General features: G+C 34.7%; 6 protein-coding genes and 7 long non-coding RNA genes across 13 annotated transcripts; 6 read left to right on the top strand and 7 right to left on the bottom strand.

The window, feature by feature from the left end:
• The first annotated feature begins 9 nt into the window (after positions 1-9).
• Positions 10-2,544, top strand: gpi1 (pig-Q). The gene has a single exon (NM_001022195.3). The coding sequence runs from the start codon at positions 504-506 to the stop codon at positions 2,463-2,465; it is 1,962 nt and encodes a 653-aa protein (NP_596274.1). The 5' UTR covers positions 10-503; the 3' UTR covers positions 2,466-2,544.
• Positions 691-3,199, bottom strand: rsm27 (mitochondrial 37S ribosomal protein mS33). Its single transcript, NM_001022194.3, has 3 exons — positions 2,824-3,199; positions 2,721-2,758; positions 691-2,667 (listed from the first exon to the last, which is right to left on the bottom strand). The coding sequence occupies exons 1-3, from the start codon at positions 3,057-3,059 to the stop codon at positions 2,660-2,662; spliced, it is 282 nt and encodes a 93-aa protein (NP_596273.1). The 5' UTR covers positions 3,060-3,199; the 3' UTR covers positions 691-2,659.
• A 235-nt stretch (positions 3,200-3,434) lies between these two features.
• pdb1 (pyruvate dehydrogenase e1 component beta subunit Pdb1) lies at positions 3,435-4,986 on the bottom strand. Its single transcript, NM_001022193.3, has one exon. It carries the CDS (start codon positions 4,908-4,910, stop codon positions 3,810-3,812), a length of 1,101 nt encoding a protein of 366 aa, NP_596272.1. The 5' UTR covers positions 4,911-4,986; the 3' UTR covers positions 3,435-3,809.
• SPOM_SPNCRNA.5950 lies at positions 4,272-5,037 on the top strand. Its single transcript, NR_195301.1, has one exon. It is a non-coding gene; the product is annotated as a non-coding RNA (long non-coding RNA).
• A 148-nt stretch (positions 5,038-5,185) lies between these two features.
• Positions 5,186-6,452, bottom strand: SPOM_SPNCRNA.5948. Its single transcript, NR_195299.1, has one exon. It is a non-coding gene; the product is annotated as a non-coding RNA (long non-coding RNA).
• Positions 5,192-6,395, top strand: SPOM_SPNCRNA.5949. The gene has a single exon (NR_195300.1). It is a non-coding gene; the product is annotated as a non-coding RNA (long non-coding RNA).
• A 115-nt stretch (positions 6,453-6,567) lies between the features above and the next one.
• On the bottom strand, positions 6,568-7,673 carry SPOM_SPNCRNA.5947. The gene has a single exon (NR_195298.1). It is a non-coding gene; the product is annotated as a non-coding RNA (long non-coding RNA).
• Positions 6,627-7,544, top strand: SPOM_SPBC30D10.14 (dienelactone hydrolase family protein). The gene has a single exon (NM_001022192.3). The coding sequence runs from the start codon at positions 6,708-6,710 to the stop codon at positions 7,455-7,457; it is 750 nt and encodes a 249-aa protein (NP_596271.1). The 5' UTR covers positions 6,627-6,707; the 3' UTR covers positions 7,458-7,544.
• A 171-nt stretch (positions 7,674-7,844) lies between the features above and the next one.
• On the bottom strand, positions 7,845-8,987 carry SPOM_SPNCRNA.5946. The gene has a single exon (NR_195297.1). It is a non-coding gene; the product is annotated as a non-coding RNA (long non-coding RNA).
• Positions 7,906-9,548, top strand: naf1 (snoRNP assembly factor Naf1). The gene has a single exon (NM_001022191.3). The coding sequence runs from the start codon at positions 7,956-7,958 to the stop codon at positions 9,504-9,506; it is 1,551 nt and encodes a 516-aa protein (NP_596270.1). The 5' UTR covers positions 7,906-7,955; the 3' UTR covers positions 9,507-9,548.
• SPOM_SPNCRNA.5945 lies at positions 9,117-9,682 on the bottom strand. Its single transcript, NR_195296.1, has one exon. It is a non-coding gene; the product is annotated as a non-coding RNA (long non-coding RNA).
• A 194-nt stretch (positions 9,683-9,876) lies between these two features.
• Positions 9,877-10,323, bottom strand: SPOM_SPNCRNA.5944. The gene has a single exon (NR_195295.1). It is a non-coding gene; the product is annotated as a non-coding RNA (long non-coding RNA).
• On the top strand, positions 10,090-11,511 carry pha2 (phrenate dehydratase). Its single transcript, NM_001431026.1, has 2 exons — positions 10,090-10,275; positions 10,421-11,511. Exons 1-2 carry the CDS (start codon positions 10,222-10,224, stop codon positions 11,228-11,230), a joined length of 864 nt encoding a protein of 287 aa, NP_001417966.1. The 5' UTR covers positions 10,090-10,221; the 3' UTR covers positions 11,231-11,511.
• Positions 11,512-11,539: the final 28 nt, after the last annotated feature.

Here is an 11,539-nt window from a genome sequence, read left to right as displayed (position 1 = left end):
TTTCCCGACACTTACACCACTAACGCGTGCGGTTATCATACTGTAAACAAATGATGTTAAAGACATGAGACCTTTCTTTCTTTATTCTCTTGTTTTTTTATTTGGTTATATAACTTCTAGTTTGTCTTTAGTTAAGCGCATTCATTCTTGTTTGGCATACATTGTATCTGGTGGCCGTCTTTTCACCAAGGTTCCTTCATACGTACTACTGTTTACCGTTTTAGGATTTTTTATTTTCATTCTTTTAGAACGAATCGCTGAATCCGAAGCTCGTAACTCAACGTCAGTTAGCGGTGGCATTTCTGCAAGGGAACAGCTTTTACGTCGAGGAAGTTTTTGATTTTACAACTTGAGTTCTAAACACCGGAGAGAGCAGTATCATCTCCTGTTATATTTTTCTTAACAAAAGTTTTTTGTATGCTTCTAAAGTCTGTTATTACTTGTTTGTCTTTTTTATTAAACACTTCGGAATTGACTTCAGAGCATTCAATATTATATTTCAAATGTCTACCACAACCATGAATATAGCTTCGGCTCCAATTGAAGTGAAACGGATATATTGGCCCAAAAGTACGATCTCTTATACCGATTCTGGTTACTTAGTTGGTTGGAAGTACTCTACCAACGATCTTATCGTTGTGACAACAATTACTAGTTATCAATCCTTCGCTAATTTTTTAGTTGATTATTGCAAAAATCAAGATCAATCAGTAGATATTAAATCTCTGTGTATATTAGGCACGTTTAATTGCTCTGCCGATATTTTGCCGGGTGACAAATATGAAATTGATTGTTGGATCAAAGTGCAGCAATCGACTGAGCTTTCTCATCCCCGAGTTTTCGATTCGGCTAGTACGCCTTTAAAAATAAATCTGCATATAATTTATTATCATCCTCCGCAGCCAAGAAAAATGCAATTTCTTTCCCTTGAACCTCTATCGCTTTTATTGTTAAAAGATAGTTTTATTAACAAGTCAAACCCTGAATACGAAAGCATGCAACACCAGCAAATACTGTTAAAAAAATTGAAATTGCACTTTCCCCGACGCAAAGAAAATAGCTGGAAAAGGAGTCTACGCTCAGGCTTAATTGAGCTTCTTAATCAATCCTTCGAGGTTCGCATGTTAACACATGAAAATAATAACAAAAAAAATTCATATGTTTTTCGACTTTTTGATCGTGTCTCGTCATCAACCTTTTATTTTTTTAATTCGCTGTTTGCTTACTTTATCATATTATTGAGGATAATTAATGAGGTTATACTCTTGGCGATTAATTACCGACCGATTCCTTTATCTTATAATATGATGGATATTTTCGTTTCTGCTCGTCAAGTAGATTTGAGGTTGCAACAAGCGTGTTTTTGGCCTGTACAATATATGAAATTATGGGTTTTTCGGAAAAGCAAGCGCGTTGCGATAGAGGATTACAAAGAATATATTAGATTCTATAACAACCTTTGGTTGGTTGCGAATGACATGATCTTTGGGATTACAATGAGTTCATTTATTTTAGAGAATCTTCATCTGGTGGTAAAATTAATAGAAAATATCACATTCGAGTATGCGATAAAAAACGTTCGTTCTATGGTTATATGGCTCGTGGATACTCCTGCTGGATTAAAACTAAACAACGACATTTGCAAGTTTATTATGAAGCTTTCTGTATGGGTTATTGACGTATGGAGTAATTTTCTTTTGCATTGTTTGCCTTGGACTCCATTTTTGGTTCAAGTTGTCGCTATTTCTGGGTTTGGGGGTGCTAGTTTAATGATCGCTTTAATTTCTGATTTTTTAAGTGTTATGACTATTCATATACATTTGCTTTATTTGGCTTCATCACGTTTGTATAATTGGCAGCTACGTGTAATTTATAGTTTGCTGCAGCTTTTTCGAGGAAAAAAAAGAAACGTTTTACGAAATAGAATCGACTCATATGAGTATGATTTAGACCAACTACTTTTAGGAACAATCCTTTTTACGGTACTAATATTCTTCTTACCTACAATATATGTTTTCTATGCAGCATTTGCATTAACACGAGTATCCGTGATGACATGCTTGGCAATCTGTGAAACTATGTTAGCCTTCCTGAATCACTTCCCATTATTTGTTACAATGTTACGAATTAAAGATCCTTATAGAATACCAAGTGGGCTGAATTTTGAGATAGTCAGCTTTGAACCATTAAAACAAGACGGCTTCGCAACGCTATATCTCAATTGCAACTCCAAACCGATGTCTCTTGGATCCATGTTTGAGCATTATCGGAAACTGGCGCGTAGGTTAATTTCGCATTACCTTTCAAAAACTACTTTGATTAGTTTGCTCGTAGGTTGCCCAGTTCCAGCGATACCTGCTGAGCAACTCTACAATATCCAGTACGCTATGCTTCCGACCAAAAGAATATCTATTAGAAAACTGCGAGATCTTCTTTTTCATCAGAAAAAATTTCCTTACGACTGATCAAAATGTTAAGTATTGTTGCACACAGTTGATATATAATATTTTTTGTTTATGAAACAACAAAATTTTTATAATTAAACTTAGTTTATCAGTTTCGTTCAAAGCTGTTTAGCCGTTACCCATTTGATAATAATTGGAAAGAAAATGTGCGAAATGTAACCGCAAAGTATTAGAAAGGCACAATTTTCAATTATTTATTTTTCTAAACAGGAGTTAGAAGGTTCCTAATTCGGTTTTATAGTAAGCTTTACATACTTTTTGACTTGGAGGCTCCTTTTCCTTGGCGTATTCTCCTAGTATTTTAATTAGCTAATTTCTTGTGAAAGAAACATTCAATCTCAATTAACAACTAACATACCCTTTCCTGATTTCCATTCGCAATTCCTCATCACTATCGGGAAATGTTTTATCATTTAAAAGGGTCCTTAATTGACGATAATTGATAGTTGCGGGATAGTAGCTCTTCAGTTTTGCTCCCTTCAGCTCTTGTACTACAAATTTGCGACCCGTTCTCGAGTTGTTTGATTTATACTGAGTGCCAAATATTTTTGATGAGAGAATATTTAATTCTTCCAGGATTGCTTTGCTAGCCATGATTTTATACCAAAAATTAGGGAAGGCTCCTAGGGAATGTGGTTGCTTAAAGTTAAAGGCAAAACGAAATAAAAACAACAATAATAAGGCTAAAGACACTACTATGATTTCATCTGCAAGGATTCTGAAATTCTGTTATTGTAAGTATTATTAGCGCAAGTCTACTTAGATATACTACAGCGGATGATGTGGGATAAGTAGTTCATCAACCCCACATGGAAACATTTTGGTGCATTGACTAAAGATAGACCTGTAAATAGGTTTAGTGGGATCAAGTACTTAATATTCTACGCTTTAAGAGGTTACGAGTAGTTAAGTAGAGTATAATAGACACCAAATAGTTGAACATATTCATATAGCGTATTATTTCCATTAGCTGTAATATAATATAATTGAAGTTCACTGGCTTTCAGATTACGTTAAAAAACTTACACGAATTTAGTAATATATACAATATAACATATATTAAGGATAAACGAAGCAAAACTATCCTGAAAGGTAGATATACCAACCCGGATAACCAATTGGAAAGATGGTTGGAAAAATCATATCTTCGCAAATAATTGCAAAGAAATTAAAACCATCTAAGACCCACACACAATAATCTGAGTCATTAAAGACAAGCATCTTAGATATTTACACTTTGTAGATAATGTAAAAATAATAGAAAGCGAAATACGTAGATATCAACTATTCGGAAAAGGGAAAAGAGCGGGTTTTATTAAACAGATGACTCAACAATTGAGCTTGTTATTTAATATACAAGCATTTTTTAGCAGCAGCAACAACAACATCGGCATTTGGGACAGAAGCAGCCTCAACAGGATGACTATAAGGCATGGGAACATCTGCCATACTTACACGTTCAACAGGAGCATCAAGATAATCAAATGCGTCAGACTCCATAATTTGAGCAGCAATTTCACTACCAATACCATGTTGACTATATGCCTGGTCAACAGTCACAATACGATTTGTCTTCTTAACACTGGCCGCGATAGTATTGATGTCTAAAGGACGAATACTACGCAAGTTTATAACTTCAGCTTCAACACCATAGTCAGCCTTGAGCTTGTCAGCTGCTTCTAAAGCAGTAACAACAGAAATAGACTCACCAACGATGGTGATATCTTTACCGGGGCGCTCCACCTTAGCAAGGCCAAAGGGAAGCACAAAGTCCTCGCTCAACGCTTCTTTCGAAATTGGAAAGGTTTTACCATAAAGAATTTCGTTTTCAAGTACAACAACGGGATTAGGATCACGAATAGCAGCCTTCAACAAACCACGAGCATCTTCTGCTGAGTAAGGAGAAACTACTTTAAGACCAGGGATACTACCATACCATGGAGCAAAGTGTTGAGAATGCTGAGCAGCAACTGCAGCGGCAGGCCCATTAGGTCCACGGAAGACAATAGGACAAGCCTGAATACCACCAGACATGTACAGGGTTCTGGCGGCCGAGTTAACGATATGATCGATAGCCTGCATGGAAAAATTGAAAGTCATAAACTCACAAATAGGACGTAAACCAGCAAAAGCAGCACCTGTTGCCAAACCAGTAAAACCCATTTCAGTAATGGGAGTGTCGATAACACGTTTAGGACCAAACTTGTCTAATAAACCTCTAGATATCTTATAAGCACCATTGTATTGCGCAACCTCTTCGCCAATCAAGAAGACACGATCGTCACGTTTCATTTCTTCTTCCATTGCACTGTTCAAAGCATCACGAACGGTCATTTCCTTCACTCCATTGGAAGAAGAAGAATAGCGCTTTGCGATGGTTGAACTAAGAAGTTTCCAAGAACGACTGGTCCCAACAATTTCACCAAACTTTTGAAGACGAATCATTTTAAATTCCCTCAAACTTCTTTTTAACTTCGTTAAAAATTAGGGCTATCCCGCTGTGTTGTTGTATATGTGTAGTGGGCAAAGTAGAACAGTGTGATGGTAAAATATTTCGAGTTGGCTTATGGTACAACAAATTAAATACAGTACGTAGATGATTAACAAGAATACTACCACTTTTATAAATTTTGTGTTTATTGCAAATGACAAAAGAATGGTTAAACAGTCTGATATGATTATAACCTCTTAGTAGTATCATTTGTTTCATCTTATTTTTGCTAAATAGTGAAATGTGTACATACTGAAGCAGCTGCAATAACGTGCTTAACCGATAAAGATAATTTGTTATCACTAGATACGGTGCTCAAAATTGATTGCCGCAATAGATCGTTTGAACTCCTAAGGGCGATATCCGAAAAGCAGAGCATAAACACCGACAAAAAGGTGATGAACGAGAAGTTAAAACAGCCTAAAGTTGTGGTTCAAATTGATGCATAATTGCACGGATTATTGATTCCGGTGCATCAGTGACTATGAATTTTGAAGCCCTCAAATATACTTAAAGCATTACTTTATTTTCATAACAGTAAATTCATCACCATATGATTTGTACTAGCCATGTAGAGATAAAAGCTGCTTTGTATTATGATAAACTACATAATTCATTAGCGAAAATAAAAGTAAACAATTTCGTTAGCTTGACATGGAATTTTTTTTATTTAATGGTCAACAGCATTGAGTATAAACAAGCCTTGAACCAATGTATGGTTTCTGATGATTAAACCAACAACAGATTGAATAGTTATAGTTGGAAATTGATGAAAGAAAGTTCCTTTTTTAACTTCGGACTTTTTATTGACAGTATTATTTAAAAGTTATATTTAGTACACGCGTTATAAGGGTTTCTTTGGTACGCGAAGTCAAAAAATTATTTCTTGCATTATTAAAGATTGAAGATAGTTTTATAAGCTACAGACCAATATTTAATTTGCAGTTTTTCACATTTTCTAAAGACTTTAACAAAGGTAAGGCGTTTTTAGAGATAAATGTTCAGACATAAACTTTTCGACAAAAGTACATAGCTTAACTACTTAAAGTTTTCCTGGTTTTTTCCGCCTTTGACGTTCAATGAGACCGTAAATTCATAATTTGGCATGCTACAATCCTCTTTTTACAATAGATGCAAACCAACTGTTGTAGACTTTTAAACGATAATTAATGATTGCAATCCCAACTAATAAATGTATGTCCCGTGTATAGCATCTTTGGTAGGTATTGTGTCATAACTGCAAGTTTATTATTTCTCATCTAAACAAACCGACTCACAAACTTCTCAGAATATATGTTTGATGATAGAGGAAAAAAAGTTTACTTTGTATACTTGTTATGAATAGTCATACGCTGTATTTTTTTTTCTTTTTTTTTTGGATAACACTTATGAAGGACTAAAGCATGCGGCCGTAAGATATCATGGATACACAGTGTTTATGTGTAAGCATTAATAAAGAAAATAATCCGCTTTCAATTTTAATACTCGCGATACATTTTGCAATTAAAAAGGATGTATATTTTATTAATTATAGTCAGTGTTTATTTGATACATAATATTATTTTCCATGGAAATATAGAGAATATCGTTATAATATATGCAATGCCGATTTTTGACATAATGTGTATGATATGATATATATATACAGCCAACAGTACTGACGAAATTTCACCCAACTTACCATTTTATTGTGGTTTTTTAATAAACTTGTACAGTTACTTTTTGTACGAACCATTGATTAATTTAAGAAAATGGCCTCTTGCTGTCCAACAAGTCGTGGTGCCGCAGCTTCTAACAAGTCCTATACCTTTAAGGGTAAAGAAATTGAAAACTTTGGAGGATTGACCACCTATGTTGTTGGATCTACTTCCAATACCCGTGTTTTGATTGGTTTCATGGATATATTTGGTCTCTCTGATCAAATTAAAGAGGGTGCTGATAAATTGGCAGATGATGGCTTTACCGTCTACTTACCCGATTTCTTAGAGGGAAAGCCGTTGCCAGTTACTGCTTTACCCCCTAAGACGCCAGAGGACCAAAAGTTATGCAATGATTTTTTTTCTACTAGAATTTCTCCTAATTTGCACTGGCCGAAACTTGCTAAAGTTGTAGAAGCTGTGCGCGCTAACCATGGACCAAATGTTACTATTGGCACTTATGGATTTTGTTGGGGTGCTAAAGTTTTGGTCACTTATCCCGCTACAATTGATTTCGTTGGAATTGCTAGCTGTCACCCTTCCTTCCCTGATAGCGCTGATGCAGCCAATGTTCATTGTCCTGTATTGTTTCTTTGCTCTAAAGACGAAGATGCTAAAATCATCAAAGAATGGGAAGAAGCGTTCAAGACAAACCCCGCTTATGCCAAGTCTTCCTTCGAAACATTCAGCGACATGTTCCATGGTTGGATGGCTGCTCGCGCAGACCTTTCCAACCCCGAACAAAGGAAGCGCTTTGATGAAGGCTACCAAAAGGTTTCTTCATTTTTCCAATCTTTAATGTGAGTTTGATGTTTGTTAGATAGTCATGATTTGTTATCGCTATTGATTTTTTTTAATCCAATTATTAACTAATGACCTAAACTATTCGATACAGTAGCTGTACGCTTTACAATACAAACAGGTGAAGCTTCCAATATTCACTTAGGCTGTAACATATTTTGAGGTTTGCTCAACCTAGATGCCTTAGTACTGTTTCCTACAAATTTATATGTTTTTTAGGATCGTGAACAAAATAGCTTTTAAAATCAGTTAAAAATTTTAGCCACTGTTATTTTTTTGCGAGTAACTCTACGCTTCACTGCCTATGATATGTTGCATAGAGATGAATTCATTTTGTATTAGTTTTAATTCTAATATTTAGTTTTATTTCTATTTATGAATATAATGTTTTTATTGTATATAAATCAAATTTTATTATTTACGTCCTGCTAACTTAGTCTCAGTATATTCTGCCAAATCCCGTAATTGAAAGCACCGAAAACTTTTTCGAAAGGCGTTTTTATGTATCCGCATCTCCCTTGTAAAATACCAGGGCTTTCGTTGATTTATGATGATGAATCGAAAGTTGAAAAATCGAAGCAACTGTCTACAAACGCAAGTTCATCAAATTTTGTAAAAGAAGATCAAATTCCTTCAAATTTATCTATCGATAATATCAATACCCCACAGGGCGACCCAATCGATAAAAACAACTTGAATACTAATACTGAAAATAATCTACCGAACATAGTTAACTTTCAGAATATTTCTTCAGCGAATTCTGGCGAAATTAAGCAAAAAGATAATGAAATTTTATTTTCTTCAACAGAAGATATAAACCAACACAAGGAAAACTATCAAGATGAGAACAAAATCGACTTATTGGATGTTGCATTGGCTAACCCAAAGGATTGTGTTGTTCCATCATCAGGTTTGCTCATGCCAAAAGAGGAGTTCATTAGCAACGAAGAAGTTGGCATTCCAGCTACTAATTCATCCGAGAAATCCAATGTAAAAATCGCTGATGAAATTGCGGAGGTTACGCATAGTAACTCTTCTATTGGTAAATCGTCTGCTGATTTAAGTTCAGACTCATCTTCAGATTCAGAGAGTAATACTTCTTTTTCCGAAACTGATGTAGAAGAAGAGAAAGCAGAGGAAAAGTCTGATGCGGAATCGATGGCTCCTAGTACTCCTCCCAAAACGGTGAATGAGTTACCGGAACAAATTTACGAGAAGCCAGAAATAGTACTTCAGCCTAATTCGTTAATAGAACCATTGGGAAAAATTATACAAGTCTTGAAGCGAGAGGTAGTGGTGAAAAGTGATATCGACGATGAAAAGATTGTTTTTGATGAAAAAACGGTTTTATGTTTTGAAGACAGAAGTATTATAGGCTATATTCATGAGACATTTGGTCCCGTATCTAGTCCATATTATATTGTCCGTTTTTCTACTGAAGAAGAATGCTCCGCGATAAACGCTTGCATGGGAAGACCGGTTTTTTATGTGCCTACAATGGCTAATAAAATAGATCCTGAACCGCTTAAGTATATAAAAGGAAGCGATGCTAGTAATGTTTATGATGAAGAGATTAATCCTTCTGAACAAGAATTTTCTGATGATGAAGCAGAGGTAGCCGCAAAACAATTAAAAAAGAAAAGGAAAAGGAAAGCAAAGAGTATGGTTTCTGGTAATCAAGCCTTGCCTGGCGAAGCAAATTTCCAGTCACTTAATCAGAACAATGTTCGAAATTATCCGTTTTATCAGACCAATCAAGGATCCAATCCGCCAGCCAAACGCTTCACTCAGGAACCACCAAGTTCATCGCTATACTCGTTAAGTGAATCATCAATAAATTATTCAACTCAGTCTCCGATGTATTATAATTATAACTATCCCCAGCCTTCATTCCCGCCATTTCATCCCATATACAATGACAGTATCGGTTATTATTCACAAGCTAATCCACAAATGTATTACGCAAATCAAGTTTCAGCTCCTCCGCCTCAAGGCTCTTTCGATCCAAATTCGAAGTTTTATAGAAATTCTTCTGACTCTTATAGAAAATAGTTTTGTGAGATTCAAGTTATCTGGATGCGTCAGTGGATTGAATTTTTATCGTTTGTCTTAATGTTCAGGAATTCTAAAAGAGTGGCATATAATATAAGGGTATTTAGACGGTTATCAAAGGTCCATTTTTGGAGCTAGAAAAGAAGGTTGAATGACAGATTTTATTAAAGTCACGATATCAGCTTTCAAAAAAATTAAATCAGATTTTTGTTTTTGGCATATAAAATTTTATTAGTTAGTACATTGTAAGCTTTATATATCTTATGCGCTTGATTTTGTTCATTTACGATGATACTAATACTAATTAATCTTAAAAGAGAAGTCAATTGTATAAAACTAATTTTTGCTTATGAAGTGAAAAAACGCAGTGTTCCAAATTGTATAAATTGGTTTCTCAGCTTCTCGTTCTTATCATGGTTTACGAAATAAACTATAAAGATTTATTTGCAATATAAATAAAATCAATATTTTTTAAAATTCTATGAAGCGAAAACTTTAGAGTGGCTGTTGTTTATTCAAAAATATTCGCTATCTGATCCATCTAATGTAGTATACATTCGGTAGTGAACAATCCTATAAAGGTAATGGACACCTTGAAATCCTATTTTTAAACAGTTGCTCTCATCACTTGCTTTTCTCCTCTAAATTTATTTTATTTTATTTTTATTTAAAAGGGTGTAATTCTTACACTGTATTTTGTAATTAAAATTTGCAAATGAGCGCTTCAAAAATTGCTTTTTTAGGTCCCAGAGGAACTTTTAGTCACCAGGTGTGTTTAACTTTATAATCCAAATATTAAGGAAGGAACAAACTGAAGATGAGAATGCTTTAAAGGTCTTTTTTGAAGTAATTTCATTCGAGGGGTTAAACTATCTTAGTTGATATAAAATTACAAATAGTAACAAATATAATAGGCAGCTCTTTTGGCCAGACCTGATTCTTTATTATGCAGCTTGCCATCTTTTGCAGGCAAGTTAATTTTCGCTTTAAAATTTATACTAATATGTTTTTTAGCTGTGTTAGAAGCTCTATCTTCCAGACAAGTTGATTATGCTGTTTTACCGATTGAAAATTCGACAAATGGTGCAGTAATTCCTGCATATGATTTATTAAAAGGCCGTGATGACATTCAAGCAGTTGGCGAAGTGCTAGTGCCCGCACACCATTGTATTATAGGCAAAAGCCTAGAAAACGTTCAGAAGATTTTGAGCCATCCGCAGGCCTTCGGCCAATGTTCCAAATGGATCTCAGCGAATGTACCTAATGCTGAATTCGTTTCTGTGAGTTCCACCAGTCAAGCAGCTGCTTTAGCATCAAAGGATATCACTGGAACTATTGTGGCCATATCGAGCGAATTATGTGCTGTTGAAAATCAGTTCAATCTTCTAGTAAAAAACATTGAAGACGACTCCAATAATCGGACGAGATTTCTACTATTACGTTCAGGTGGTTTTCAGGATGATCTAAGCCCGTTAAAGGAGAAATCTCTATTACAATTTTATTTATCCCATCCAAAAAAATTATCTGCAGTTTTTGAAGTGTTCGCTGCACACAAAGTTGTTATAACTAATTTGGTGGTTCGTCCATCCTGTAAGTTTCCTTGGACATATATATACTTTGTAGAATGCCTTGGAATGGAAAAACATTTAATTGATCGGGTTGGTAAGTATTGTGACACGTTTACCTTCATGGGTTCTTATACCAACCAAATCAGTTATTTCTAAATAACCATAAAATTCTCTATCTAACATTACTTACACTTGTTTTTGCCAGTTTATTAGATATATGCATGACATAAATAATTCCTTATTCTTATTTAAAACACAACATCGAAACTCTACAAAATAAAGCATAAGTATACATCAATGCGTGCTATTAATCTGTAAAAGATATTTTAATGTGTAAAGAAGGTACCTTTGAAATCCATGAAGGGAAGAAGCACAACAGAGAACGCAATTCTTTTTTATCAAAGAACGAATTTGAAAGCAAACGAAGAAAAAAAAAATAATAATAATAATAGAATATGCGATTTA

The sequence above is a fragment of the Schizosaccharomyces pombe genome, assembly GCF_000002945.2.
Source record: "Schizosaccharomyces pombe strain 972h- genome assembly, chromosome: II".
In the NCBI taxonomy this organism is placed as follows: domain Eukaryota; kingdom Fungi; phylum Ascomycota; class Schizosaccharomycetes; order Schizosaccharomycetales; family Schizosaccharomycetaceae; genus Schizosaccharomyces; species Schizosaccharomyces pombe.
Note: the sequence above shows the minus strand (reverse complement) of the source record. Positions and strands in the feature narration are given on the sequence as shown.

Excerpts from the sequence above, each read along its gene's own strand:
- rsm27 (NM_001022194.3), bottom strand. The coding sequence starts at position 3,059 with ATGGCTAGCAAAGCAATCCTGGAAGAATTAAATATTCTCTCATCAAAA. Across the intron at positions 2,759-2,823 it reads CGAATGGAAATCAGGAAAGG|GAGAATACGCCAAGGAAAAG; the intron begins GTATGTTAGTTG and ends TTAAAATACTAG.
- gpi1 (NM_001022195.3), top strand. The coding sequence starts at position 504 with ATGTCTACCACAACCATGAATATAGCTTCGGCTCCAATTGAAGTGAAA.
- naf1 (NM_001022191.3), top strand. The coding sequence starts at position 7,956 with ATGTATCCGCATCTCCCTTGTAAAATACCAGGGCTTTCGTTGATTTAT.
- SPOM_SPBC30D10.14 (NM_001022192.3), top strand. The coding sequence starts at position 6,708 with ATGGCCTCTTGCTGTCCAACAAGTCGTGGTGCCGCAGCTTCTAACAAG.
- pha2 (NM_001431026.1), top strand. The coding sequence starts at position 10,222 with ATGAGCGCTTCAAAAATTGCTTTTTTAGGTCCCAGAGGAACTTTTAGT. Across the intron at positions 10,276-10,420 it reads GAGGAACTTTTAGTCACCAG|GCAGCTCTTTTGGCCAGACC; the intron begins GTGTGTTTAACT and ends CAAATATAATAG.
- pdb1 (NM_001022193.3), bottom strand. The coding sequence starts at position 4,910 with ATGATTCGTCTTCAAAAGTTTGGTGAAATTGTTGGGACCAGTCGTTCT.